We start from the raw sequence: 14,138 nt of genomic DNA, 5'->3' as shown, positions 1-14,138 counted from the left end.
TTCCATCTCTTCATTCATTTTCTCTCTCTGCTCTTCTCCCAAAGAAACTTGCACCATTTACAACACTGCAACGAAGCCTGTGGATCTGCAGCTACGAATTGCAGAAGCCTGCAAGCCAGGAGTGGATTATGGTAACTAAAGTTTACTCTGCTAGATGAGGCAATGGCTGTGCTTTGGTGTTAATAGCAGCTGCATCTGGTCAACCCTGGACATTGTGCAGTGATGTGGCTAAGGAAGTGGCTGAGCTATCACTCCCATGAATGATGGGAGTTGTAGTTCAGGAGGTCTGGAGGTCAGCCCCTTCTGCTTCAAAGTCCTCACAGGTTTCAGTTGAAGAATTAAAAGCATACCTGTTTTTCTTATTGAAACATGTGGGCTTTAAGGGTGCTGAAATTATGACTGCATCATATCCTATTATTTAATATTTTTAAAGACTATAAGGAGATTCAGATCCTATACCCACTTGTAAGAGTCTTCGTCTTGGTGAACTCAATAGGGATTACTTCTGTGTAGCCATGTATAGAGAGTTGCGCAGCAAAGGGAGAAGATTAAATTCAAGAATTTCTCCTTCAAATCTGTACCCACTTACCTGGGAGTAACACCTACTGAACTCAGTGGGATTACTTCAGAGTAGGCAATGTAGTCAGAGTAGAGAGAGTAGTCAAGAAGATGGTTTTTGCACGTGCTGTAGAGGGAACTGAGGGGCAAGTTACCTTCAACCTGGGAAGGTAACCCATCTCAGAGAAGGAAAACTCTGATCCTAAACCTACCTTGCGGGATCTCTTCAGGAGAAGAAAAGCTAAGGAGTAAATCCTACACAAATCCAGAGTGGGGTCCCTAAGACGGTTGGATGGTGCCTTGTAAGCCTCCTTCTGGCAACTCCTGCAGCCAAACTGGTGCCAAACATATTGCTCTACTTTCCTTTGGACCACATCAGTGAGGCCAGAAGGGGGGTTATCGTCTGGGCAGTCCAGGACTTCCATGCACACTGCCCAGGCTGGCCCTGTGGAATGCTCTCCCATCAGATGTCAAGGAAATAAACAACTATCTGACTTTTAGAAGACACCTGAAGGCAGCCCTGTTTGGGAAGTTTTTAATGTCTGATGTTTTATCATGTTTTAATATTCTGCTGGGAGCCGCCCAGAGTGGTTTGGGAATCCCAGCCAGATGAGCGGGATATAAACAATAAATAAACAAATTATTATTATTATTATTATTATTATTATTATTATTATTATTATTATTATTATTTGGAGTTAAGGGGGGGTTTGATGGGGAATCATACAAATCATGCAGAATCATGCAAGTTCACTAGCAAGGTTAAGGCATATATGAGGAAAACATGCAGCCATCTTAATTAAAATTTTTCTCTGTCTTCATTTTTAAGTGTACAAGACCAAGCTGATTCTAATAGAAGAGGAAGGCGATTATAACAACTATATCATGGAAGTTCTGGAAATCATTAAAGCAGGTAAGAATTTGCACCCTGAAGGGAAACTTGCTGTGGATCCAAAAGTAGCAACATTTACTTCAAATAACTGTTAAAAATCTCACGTTAAGTCTCTAGGCCATTGATTTTCAGTCAGTCCGACAGGCAACCCTGAGTCTCCTCAGAAGCTTCCCTGAAAGATGCCATGCCCAGCACTAGGAACAAAGCAAACTTCTAGTAGCCAATGAGACCATTGGCCCATCTAGTTCAATATTGTCGACACTGACTGGCAGCACCTCTGCCAGGTTTTAGGTGGGGGAGTGTCTCTCCCAGATCTACCTAGATTGGACTAAGTATCTTCTGCATCACTGCATCACTGCTTGTCTTTTCTTCCCACCAGAGGTTGTTTCAGAATGTACGCGTTCTGCATCATGCAAACCACAAGGAAAGGGTTTTTGGTACCTAGAAACTCTGAAAACCATGAGCCTAACTTACTAACAACTATTCTTTATATTAAATGAATACCACGCTTTTTAGCAATGCTCACCTTGATTCACCTAGGAGCAAATGTTGATGGAAATGTGTTTCTGTTTATGTCTCTTACTGGATGAAAGGCTGAAGATGCAAAGAGGTCCAATCCAGAAAATAAACCTAGGCATACGTAGCTCAGATCAGATCATTGGCATTGCCAATAACACTGGTCCTCTATTTTGAAGAGGAAAGTAGGGGACCAGATTTACTCTTCTTTGCTGTTCCATAAATGATTTTAAAAAATAAATATTTTTAAACACTTTGCTCTACAAGTGACAAATTGGAGAACAGATTAATGACCCTTTATTGTTCTGATGCTTTTTTTTTTTCATTTGGTGAGATAACAATAAATTTTAGGAACAAAATTAGAGGCGCTTAGGTTGGGAAAACTTACATTGCTTAAGCATGTTACATTAGTTACAAAAACACACACCCTTTTTTCCTCCTCAACAAATGAAAAGAAAAGTAGGTAGGCATATTTAATTTTATTCCCTTCTTTGAAGTTCTTAGCATTAAGAAAATGTGGCGAGCTATTAGCTGAAATGTGTTTTACATGCAACATTTACTGTGACCAATGTAACACCACTTGTGCAACTTAAATATATTTTCATATATTTTCTTCCCTGATAATTTGATAAAGGATTAAGGGAGAAATTCTATGCATAAGAAACTAGTATAAAGCAAGCTACTATAAGTTAAGCTGGAGTAAAGTTACACCAGATCCAAATTCTGTTCAGCAGGGAGGCTGTTGAAGTTGCTCTGCGTAAGCCCAGCAGAGGGAAAACTTTAAACTTTAAAATAGTACAGTGGTACCTCGGGTTAAGGGATGCGGGTGGCGCTGTGGGTTAAATCACAGAGCCTAGGACTTGCCGATCAGAACGTCGGCGGTTTGAATCCCTGCGACGGGGTGAGCTCCTGTTGCTCAGTCCCTGCTCCTGCCAACCTAGCAGTTTGAAAGCCCATCAAAGTGCAAGTAGATAAATAGGTACTGCTCCAGCGGGAAGGTAAACGGCGTTTCTGTGCGCTGCTCTGGTTCGCCAGAAGTGGCTTAGTCATGCTGGCCACATGACCCAGAAGCTGTACGCCGGCTCCCTCGGCCAATAAAGCGAGATTAGCGCCGCAACCCCAGAGTCGGTCACAACTGGACCTAATGGTCAGGGGTCCCTTTACCTTTTATCTCGGGTTAAGAACTTAATTTGTTCTGGAGGTCCGTTCTTAACCTGAAACTGTTCTTAACCTGAGGTACCACTTTACCTAATGGGGCCTCCTGCTGCTGCCGCCACGTGATTTCTGTTCTCATTCTGAAGCAAAGTTCTTAACCCGAGGTACTATTTCTGGGTTAGCAGAGTCTGTAACCTGAAGTGTCTGTAACCCGAGGTACCACTGTATTCTGCACCAGGTTGCCAGGTCACGTGGCTGAGCTGAACAGACTTGAGATCCAGCCTCTCTGGTCCCACCTTTGGCACATCTCCAGAATGCCCCCTTTTTGGACTTACACCTACCTGTGTCAGCTCAGTCAACTTTAGCTCAGCTGACCGAGCCCCACTTGAGCCAACAATAGCAAGTTACATTATCTTTGGCTGAGCCAGGGTCGGGGATTTCATGCTGATCGAGATCCAGTGGATCTTGCCCCCAAAGCCAGATATGTGAGAATCTGAAGGATAGTGGTTTGCATATTGTTTCTGACTAATCTTGAACCCAAAATTAAAAGGAGATATGGGAGGCCTCTTAGACAAGCCACTCCTTGAGCCTTGATCCTATGCATATGAGAATAGTAATGCTAATGACCTACTGAGTAGAAGTGTCTCCACCGCCATCAATAAGCCCAGACACTGAGGTCCACCTCTGAGGGTCTTCTGGTAGTTCCCTCACAGGGAACCAGGCAGAGGGCCTTCTCAGTGATAGCACCGTCTCTGTGAAACACCCTCCCATCAGATGTCAAGGAGATTAAGAACTACACAATTTTTGGAAGACATCTGAAGTTTTTAACTTCATTGGGAAGCTTTTAATGTTTGACGTTTTATTATGTTTTTATATTCTGCTGGAAGCCGCCCAGAGTGGCTGGAGAAACCTAGCCAGATGAGCGGGGTATAAATAATAATAATTATGCAGATTTGATGCATTCATCTTTAAATGTGTATTGGATCCAATTTCTGCTCATGGACCTGATTCAAATATTTCTCCATGTTCTGTCTGGTTCCTCCAGGGAGTGATGCAAGTCCACAAGTCCAGCCCCGCAAGTTTATCAGCCACAAGAGATGCCAGGAATCTCTGCATCTGGGGGTGAACAATGAGTATCTGATCTGGGGTCTCAGCACTGACATGTGGCAAACCAAAACTGAGTATGTTTTTAATTTCATTTATTCATTATATGCATAGCCTGCTTCTCCACCATCAGGTCCACAGAGTGCCTAAGAACTGAAGATTCAGTAACAGTTACGCTGCAGCTTTTAAAAACAGCAATCAGCCAATGAAACAAGCAAGAAAAAAGAAAAAAAGTTGGGGGGGCACTTCCATAGAGAACTTTTTGTGATCACAACTGACATTTTCTTGGTACATAGATGGGATTGTTAAAGTCACATTAACCATGCTGCTGCTAAGAACCCTTTATATATACCAGACTTGTATTCACATCCTCATCATGGTCGCTTCCACACTTTCTCACTAGATATCTGGAAATACAGAAAGCTTTCACCCATGTGCTCCCGCATTGCAGAACTTATATGAAACTCAGGAGTTGGGGCCTCAGGTTCCCAGGGGCCTCAGGTTCCATATCCTTATCTCCTAGTAAGGACGTGGGTGGTGCTGTGGTCTAAACCACTGAGCCTCTTAGGCTTGCTGATCAGAAGGTCGGCAGTTCGAATCCCCGCGACTGGGTGAGCTCCCGTTGCTCTGTCCCAGCTCCTGCCAACCTAGCAGTTCAAAAGCACCCCAGTGCAAGTAGATAAATAGGAACCACTGCGGCAGGAAGGTAAATGGTGTTTCCGTGTGCTCTGGTTTTTGTCACGCTGTTCCGTTGCGCCAGAAGCAGTTTAGTCATGCTGGCCACATGACCCAGAAAGCTGTCTCTGAAAGCAGAGATGAGAGTTGCACCCCATAGTCAAATTCGTCCAGGGGTTCTTTACCTTTTACCTTATCCCTATCTCCTAAATTATTATTTACACCTTTGCTCCCACAGCAAAAGCATGAAGTGTGAATTGCAAATAGTTGTTCCTACCTTAGGGACGCGGGTGGCGCTGTGGGCTAAAGCCTCAGCGCCTAGGGCTTGCCGATCGAAAGGTCGGCGGTTCGAATCCCCGCGGCGGGGTGCGCTCCCGCTGCTCGGTCCCAGCGCCTGCCCACCTAGCAGTTCGAAAGCACCCCCGGGGGCAAGTAGATAAATAGGTACCGCTTACCAGCGGGAAGGTAAACGGCGTTCCGTGTGCGGCTCTGGCTCGCCAGAGCAGCGTTGTCACGCTGGCCACGTGACCCGGAAGTGTCTCCGGACAGCGCTGGCCCCCGGCCAATAGATGTGAGATGGGCGCACAAACCCCAGAGTCTGGCAAGACTGGCCCGTTCGGGCAGGGGTACCTTTACCTTTACCTTACCTTAACATTACATACCAGGTAGACTTGATCGACTACATTGCACCAATGTAGCACCACTTCATATACAAAATTCAAGCGTAAAGCTGTTTGTATTCTAAAATTTCCTCTCTCAACCTGCATCTTCCTGGAGACTGTTCCTGGGTTTCAGCCCTCTAATGGAAATGGAAATGTTTATTGGTTGGAAGCTACAGTTGCCTTAGTTGGAACAAGCCTGAAATTTGGTCCCCATGACTAACAAGGCCCATCTTGGCTATGATTCCATGAGAGGGGCCTTTTTTCCTTTTGTGTTGTACCTTTGTAAGATCGCAAGAGGTGTTAAGGCCATGGAGCATGCCTTCTGACAGGGCCGGCCCATCCACAAGGCAGACCGAGGCAGCCGCTTCAGACAGCAGAATATAAGGGGCAGCAAGGAGAAGCAGCTGCTGCAGCTTCTGGGTTCCAGTGAGATCTTATGAGAGTCCCTCAAGATCACGTCGAGAGCTCCTTGCTTACTGGGGTCTCGGGAAGGTCGTGCAAGGCCTCTGGAGGCCTCCTTGTAATCTTGTGGGGCTCTTGTGAGATCTTCCTGGAAGCTGAAGCTGCATGACCCAGGTAAGCCCTTCATGGGCAGGCAGTCCCTTCCTATTTCTCCGCGTCTACCTGCTGATCTAGAGAAGCGGGTGGCGCTGTGGGTTAAACCACAAAGCCTAGGAAGGTTGGCGGTTCGAATCCCCACGACGGGGTGAGCTCCTGCCAACCTAGCAGTTCAAAAGCAAATCAAAGTGCAAGTAGATAAATAGGTACCACTCCGCCAGGAAAGTAAACAGTGTTTCCGTGCGCTGCTCTGTTTCGCCAGAAGCGCCTTAGTCATGCTGGCCACATGAGCCGAAGCTGTACGCCAGCTCCCTCAGCCAATAAAGCGAGATGAACGCCGCAACCCCAGAGTCGGCCACGATTGGACCTAATGTTCAGGGATCCCTTTACCTTTACCTGCTGATCTACGATGTATCTAGATTCACATGCAGCACTTTGGCCAGCCGGTTTTCCTGTGGAGCAAAGATTCAAAGCTTTCCTTCTCCCCTTTCCAGAGTCAACTACCTCATTAGCAAGGACACCTGGATCGAGAGATGGCCAAATGAGGACGAATGCCAGGATGAAGAATTCCAGGACTTGTGCAATGACTTCACTGAGTTTTCCAACTCACTGATCATTTTGGGCTGCCAGGTCTAATGGCAGAGGCATCGGCGGCAGCGAATGATTCCCGTGAGATGGGTTTGAGTCAGAACTTCAAAGACACCTTCCCTCCTGAAGTTCTGCTTCCTATTCTTTTTGCTCTCCAAGTTCCTCTTCAAATTGTTTATATTGAAAATAAAGAACCGATTTCTTACTGCTGGGTCAAGTTAATTATTTTCATTCAAACCTCAGGTTGTTAAGGCTGTTGCGGTGTTTGTTTCTATAGTGCCATCAGTGTGAGTGACCCTTTACAGGGGAAGAGGAGTCTAAGATTTAGCACAGGGGAGTCAATCCATCTATCAGTCAAACGTTATTTGCTAAAACCCATGGGTAATCAAAAATGAAAACAATCAAACTGAGAGATACGTTTTAACAATACAAATATACAGGATACGTCCATAAGCATGACATAAAGATACTGACTCTAGATGCATATCTGGCAATCAAATGGTCCAAAACAGGGCATAAGGAATTATTAGATTATTTATTTATACATACATACATACATACATACATACATACATACATACATACATACCCTGCCCATCTGGCATTGTTCTTCCCTTTGACATCTGGTGGGAGGGCGTTCCACAGGGCGGGCGCCACTACCGAGAAGGCCCTCTGCCTGGTTCCCTGTAACTTGGCTTCTCGCAGGGAGGGAACCGCCAGAAGGCCCTCGGCGCTGGACCCCAGTGTCCGGGCAGAACAATGGGGGTGGAGGCGCTCCTTCAGATATACTGGACCAAGGCAGTTTAGGGCTTTAAAGGTCAGCACCAACACTTTGAATTGTGCTCGGAAAGAATATATGGCATGGTCTCAGTATCCTTAGGCTTGGTTACAGCTTATTACTACTTAAAAGGACCAGTGAATGGTCTGGAAGCACCATTATTCTGGTTTGTATATTTGCGGACTCAGGGGTGAGAGGCACGTATATATAGGAAGAGCATTGCAGGTTGTTGCACTAGTCCCTGATTTGTTGGAGAGGGGAAAGGAAGAGAGGCCCTCCTTTTGCGGGGGGCGGGACTTCAATCCTCCTTTTCATATGAGATTCAATCCCATGCTGGCAAATTCAGGTTGCCCAGTTAAAGCTGATATGGAGTTCTTGCACATCTAACCTGTTTCTCGAAATATCAGACTTCTTGCAATAAGGGTTATGGAGAACTGCACTGGAAGAGTGGGAGAGCACTTGCTTGACACAATGTCATGTAATCTCCCTGCGCCACGAATCAGAATGAATGATCAACAAACAAGGCAACTTGGAATTGACAAGTCCTATTCCTCATCATCTGGATGTTTCAAAACCTCGTCCCTTTATCTTTGGATTACAGTCTGAAAAACTACAGCATCTGCCAAATGAACCCCCAAGAGGTTCGCAGCCCTTGGGGGCAAACAAACAACGTTTTCTTGAAGTGGAAATGCTTGATTTGGAGCTTACGGGCTTAGTCCTCTCAGTTTGCAGGACCTCATCCAATCTGTAAGGAAAGGGCCCTGGCTTTCTGAAAGAGAGACAGCCACTGATCTTGAAAGCGGAGGCTTGGAGTTGTTCTCTCCTTCCCACTTTTCCACTTGAAAACCTTTGAGAGGGTTATCCAAGTGGGCTGGGCAACCCCCTCCCAGATTCAATACATATTCAAGCCAAACCTTAAAACGCGTTCAGAACTAAAAAGTAGTACCAGCTGCTAAGTAAACCACAAAATCCAGGCAGATACCCACCTTTCCTCCCTACAGAGAAGTAAATTAATCACAATAAGTACCAATATTCATTTCCTCTGCAGGGAGGAAAGGGATCCTGTGTGGGATACACTGCAGAAGTTTTCAGAGCAGGCAGGAGCCACTGTGGGTTGTGTCTCGGCAGTGCTCCTTACCTGTTGAAGCTGGGCAGGTTGGTTCACCAAGTGTGTTCTTTTATTTTTTTCCCTGCCAGCAAATGGTTAATGAACAGCAGCTTATGATTGGCCGGGGTTCCAGGAGCGGGAGTTGAAAAGGAGAGGATTTGGAGCAGGCATAGGCAAACTCGGACCTCCAGATGTTTTGGGACTACAATTCCCATCATCCCTAGCTAGCAGGACCAGTGGTCAGGGATGATGGGAACTGTAGTCTCAAAACATCTGGAGGGCCAAGTTTGCCTATGCCCAATTTGGAGAAACAGTGGGAGTAGGTTTTTGGAGTAGGTTGGGATTGAGGTTGGGACAAACTTATACTGGCTCTTCTGCCTGCATCTTTGTCCATGGAGTTTTCTTGGCAGGGATACTGGAATGGCTTGCCGGTTCCTGCTCCAGGTGGATCACATTTGGTCAAAACTCTCCACGATGACCTGTCCATCTTGGGTGGCCCTGCACGGCATAGCTCATAGCTTCTCTGAGTTATTCAAGCCCCTTCCCCTCCATGAAGGGGACCTTGCCAACAAAGGTCCATATAGTTAAAGCCATGGTTTTCCCAGTAGTGATGTATGGAAGTGAGAGCTGGACCATAAAGAAGGCTGATCGCCGAAGAATTGATGCTTCTGAATTATGGTGCTGGAGGAGACTCGCGAGAGTCCCATGGACTGCAAGAAGATCAAACCTCTCCATTCTGAAGGAAATCAGCCCTGAGTGCTCACTGGAAGGACAGATCGTGAAGCTGAGGCTCCAATACTTTGGCCACCTCGTGAGAAGAGAAGACTCCCTGGAAAAGACCCTGATGTTGGGAAAGATGGAGGGCACAATGAGAAGGGGACGACAGAGGACGAGATGGTTGGACAGTGTTCTCAAAGCTACCAGCATGAGTTTGACCAAACTGCGGGAGGCAGTGGAATACAGGAGTGCCTGGTGTGCTCTGGTCCATGGGGTCATGAAGAGTCGGACACGACTAAACAATAACAATACTTTAAATCTGAAGTTTATTTGTTTTTACTTCTTTTTTGGACAGATCGTCCTTCTGGAGTGGCTTTTAAGATGTTTAAAAACATCAATGCATAAGAATAAGCTTTTTTCACTCCTCCTCTCTAAATAACGGGGTGTGGGGGTGTGGGAAGCTGTCTGGAAGATCCCTGAGGGCGTTGGGCCCTCTCACCCACACCCACACCTCGGCTTCACATGTTATTCCGTTTCAAAAAGCCCCCACATTGTGGCTACCAGTATGAATCAAGTCTCACCCACCAGACCTCAAGACCAGCTGAAAGCAACAGTTGATCAGTGGAGATATTTGAGCAAATACTAATTATAAAATGGAAAATTTCCTTCCAGGAAACTGCAATCAATAGCTCTCCCCACCTTCCGGAACTTAACGTCCTCTGTGCACCAACCACCTAACAGTGAATGTCTATGTCCTCAGCCAGAATTTTAATTGCAATGTATTGGAACAATGAAATTACACCTACAAAATCAGAATGGCAAGTTAAACTGTTAGAATATCTGCAAATGGCAAAAACAGCAGGGGGGGGTAAGAGGGTATTCGACACAAAAAGTAAATCAAGAATGGATTATATTCAAGGAATATCTGAAAAATTACTGTGACGGCAAAAAGCTCCTGGCAGATCTTGAAAGAGTCTTGCAATGTATAGATAATATATGTAAATTGAATGCTTCTATTTAATTTCTCTTTTTTCTTTTTCTTTTCTTTTTCCAAAAGACTTAAGAAAATAATATAATAATATGATACTGTGTAAAATATAACAAATGTAATTTAGGGTGTGTTTTTTTAGAACAATCAGAAGTCTATTTTAGGTCTTTTTAAATTTCTTGTATTTTTTTTTTTTTTTTTTTTTGCTGTATGGGATGGGATACAAATTGTAATACCGTAATACCTCCACGAACGTCCGCCTTGTCTAGCATCCATTCCGGCGAACATCTGCATAAAACCCGGAAGTACCGGAACAGGTTACTTCTGGGTCTGGCACTCGCGCATGCACAGAAGCGCAAACCGCTCCGCGCACATGCGCAGATGCGGCGCTTTGCCCTGTGTCCTTTTTGGCTAGCGGCCAGGGCTCCAGAATAGATCCTGGTTGCAAAACAAAGTACGACTGTATAGTATATAGTATATTGCTGTATAATTTTGTGAAATATGTTTAATAAAGATTGTATTTTTTTAAAAAAACAGTGAATGTCTATGTCCTATCAGTCCTTTGGGGACTGTAATATACAGTGGTACCTCGGGTTACATACGCTTCAGGTTACATACGCTTCAGGTTACAGACTCCGCTAACCCAGAAATAGTGTTTCAGGTTAAGAACTTTGCTTCAGGATAAGAACAGAAATCGTGCTCTGGTGGCGCGGCGGCAGCAGGAGGCCCCATTAGCTAAAGTCGTGCTTCAGGTTAAGAACAGTTTCAGGTTAGGAATGGACCTCCAGAACAAATTAAGTACTTAACCCGAGGTACCACTGTACTACATATCAATGGTTGCCAAACGTTTTTGGGATGGTAACCCACAGGTCCAAATTTACTTGCTGTGCTGACCCATCACTCTATTGCAGCATTAATTCTGAAGCTTATGGACTTTAGTAGCGGTTCATTTCATGCATTTTTAACTGCAAGCTTGCCTACTTTGTAACTGGGACTGTCCCTGGAAAACAGGGACACTTGGAGGGTCTGCTTCTGCCACAAGGTCCCATCTGCTCATTGATTGTTAATGTCACATGTGGAGTCCCTTCAGTCTTTGGAGCTTGATTATGTTCTGATTCTCTCTCTCTCTCTCTCTCTCTCTCTCTCTCTCTCTCTCTCTCTCTCTGGATCAGACCAAATGCCTTCTACTCCACCTCTGAGACTGGAAGTAATACACAGCCATTGTGGCTAGTGGGCCATTGATTGTCAGGAATGAGCCAGCTCCAAGCAAAAGTTTGCAGCCAGCAGCAGAAAGCAACCAGGAACAGAGAGGCTTAGATGTTAGTCAGACAGGGAAGAGCCGGCAGCTGCAGCCTTTGGCTCTTTCTGACCTTGATGCGCAAGCTGATAAGTAACTGGGAGCGGGCTAGAACACAGCCAAAGCTGGCCGGAAGCACAAACACGAGCGAACAGACTCAGAGACAGTCTCTCAGAACAGAAAGAAGAAGAGAAGAAGAGTTTGGATTTGATATCCCGCCTTTCACTCCCTTTAAGGAGTCTCAGAGCGGCTAACATTCTCCTTTCCCTTCCTCCCCCACAACAAACACTCTGTGAGGTGAGTGGGGCTGAGAGACTTCAGAGAAGTGTGACTGGCCCAAGGTCACCCAGCAGCTGCATGTGGAGGAGCGGGGAATCGAACCCGGTTCACCAGATTACGAGTCCACCGCTCTTAACCACTACACCACACTAGAAAGAGGTAGGAGCTGATCCAATAAGTCCACACAATCGGCAAATGGGAGGGCTGTTAGACAGGAATCAAAACAAGAGGCGTAAGGTGTGAACGTTCAATATACTGTGTCTGCAGACACAGGAAGAAACCTTCAGAAGGGTCATCTTGAGTGATGATGCCAGAGGCTTTGTTAGAACCGTCCGAAGCTTTCTGTTTGTTTTTGCAACAAATCCTCCTTTTTAATTACCCACACTTACTGTGTTATCAAGCTGGGAGCCTGGACTCCTGACACTGATCCTCCATGAATATATCTAAACCCTTTTAAAGCCATGCCATGGGCTACACCTGGTGGAAGCAAATTCCATAGTTAAATCATGTGCTCCTGTCTGAAGAAGTACTTTCTTCCAACCTTAAACTTCATTGGATTCTTGCTTCAAGAGTGAGGGATAACAACTTCTCTCTATTCACTTTCTCCATGCTATGGCCCCTCTTTGAGCTTATCAACAGTTACTGTATTTTTCGCTCTATAAGACGCACCAGACCATAAGACACACCTAGTTTTTGGAGGAGGAAAACAAGAAGAAAAAAATTCTGAATCCCAGAAGCCAGGACAGCAAGAGGGATCACTGCGCAGTGATCCCACTTGCTGTCCTGGCTTATGGGATAGCCGCGCACAGCCTTTCCCGGGCAGGGGGAGCCTTCATCCCCCTGCCCGGGAGGGGCTGCGCATGGCTAAGGCTCCCCCAAGAGCCGTGCTCCCTTTAAAGAGCGCACGGAGCATGTGTGCAGCTCTTGGGGGCTTTTCCCCGAAAAAAGGGCAGCCCTTCTCCCCAGTGGCGTAGCGTGGGTTGTCAGCACCCGGGGCAAGGCAAGTAATTTGCGCCCCCTAACCCGTGGGTTTTAGAGCTGCGAGTGGGAGCACGCCTCCCCCAGATGTTGCGCCTGGTGCGTCCGGCCCCCCCTGCACCCCCCACACTACGCCACTGCTTCTCCCTCCTCAGGGAAAAGCCCCCAAGAGCCGCACACACGCTCCTCGCGGCTCTTTAAAGGGAGCACTGACCAGAGCCTCCCACCTGCATTCGTTCCATAAGATGCACACACATTTCCCCTTACTTTTTAGGTGGGGAAAATTGCGTCTTATAGAGTGAAAAATACGGTAACTTTCCTCTGCTCTTTCCAGGCACAGTCTGGTCTGCAATTTAAAGCTCCATGTCTGGGAGGGCCCCCCCTTTTTGTTTCAGGGCTTTCTGCCACCAACCTTTATTTCTGCCACCCTCAAATTGCAGAGGGCGACCATGTAAGGGGGGGCAACCCCCCCAAACCCTCATACCCCTCTTTCCTGGTTTCTAGGTTTTAGAACATGGGGAGCCTCCACAGATACAAGAGATGCTCTGTTTCTCTCACACCACCAGTTGCGGGCAACAAAATGAAGATTGAGAGGAGCAGACCTAGCCTGTTTACCCTTGCTGGCTCCATTCAAGTGATTTCAGTATCTGAAGAGGATTCTAGACACACATGAATGCAGTCGGTTCCCCTCATGTTTCTAGTCGTAACCATGAAAGGAATACCAATCACATTAATACTGATCAGGACTTCCCACATATTTATTTTATGCAGGAAGATGTATAATAATAATAAATTTATTTATTAATACCCTGCCCATCTGGCTGAGTTTCCCCAGCCACTCTGGGCGGCTCCCAATCGAGTGTTAAAAACAATACAGCATTAAATATTAAAAACTTCCCTAAACAGGGATGCCTTCAGATGTCTTTTAAAGATAGGATAGCTGCTTATTTCCTTGACATCTGATGGGAAGGCGTTCCACAGGGCGGGTGCCACTACCAAGAAGGCCCTCTGTCTGGTTCCCTGTAACCTCACTTCTTGCAATGAGGGAACCGCCAGAAGGCCCTCAGCGCTGGACCTCAGTGTCTGGGCTGAACGATGGGGGTGGAGATGCTCCTTCAGGTATACAGGACCGAGGCCGTTTAGGGCTTTAAAGGTCAGCACTGTGCACTATAACAAGACTTGAACAATGGTTTGCTGTTCTAGAATTTCTGAAGGGTGGAGTGGCTCTCTTGAAAGTGAGGGAAGTTCCTCTCATGAATAAGAATAAGAAAGCCAGTGAGAGAGG

At 46.1% G+C, this 14,138-nt stretch overlaps 1 protein-coding gene across 1 annotated transcript in view; it reads left to right on the top strand.

The window, feature by feature from the left end:
* LOC309522327 (venom factor-like) overlaps positions 1–6,913 on the top strand; it is a 69,054-nt gene extending 62,141 nt beyond the window's left edge. Inside the window, exons 37-40 of the mRNA XM_082205591.1 lie at positions 45–131; positions 1,388–1,471; positions 4,167–4,302; positions 6,615–6,913. Coding sequence (XP_082061717.1) covers positions 45–131; positions 1,388–1,471; positions 4,167–4,302; positions 6,615–6,756 — 449 coding nt within the window. The 3' untranslated portion in view covers positions 6,757–6,913. The remainder of the gene's footprint in view (positions 1–44; positions 132–1,387; positions 1,472–4,166; positions 4,303–6,614) is intronic.
* The last annotated feature ends 7,225 nt before the right edge of the window (positions 6,914–14,138 follow it).

Source organism: Podarcis vaucheri, assembly GCF_965113315.1.
Source record: "Podarcis vaucheri genome assembly, chromosome: 17".
NCBI classification, from domain to species: Eukaryota; Metazoa; Chordata; class Lepidosauria; order Squamata; family Lacertidae; genus Podarcis; species Podarcis vaucheri.
This window is presented reverse-complemented; position numbering and strand designations above follow the sequence as displayed.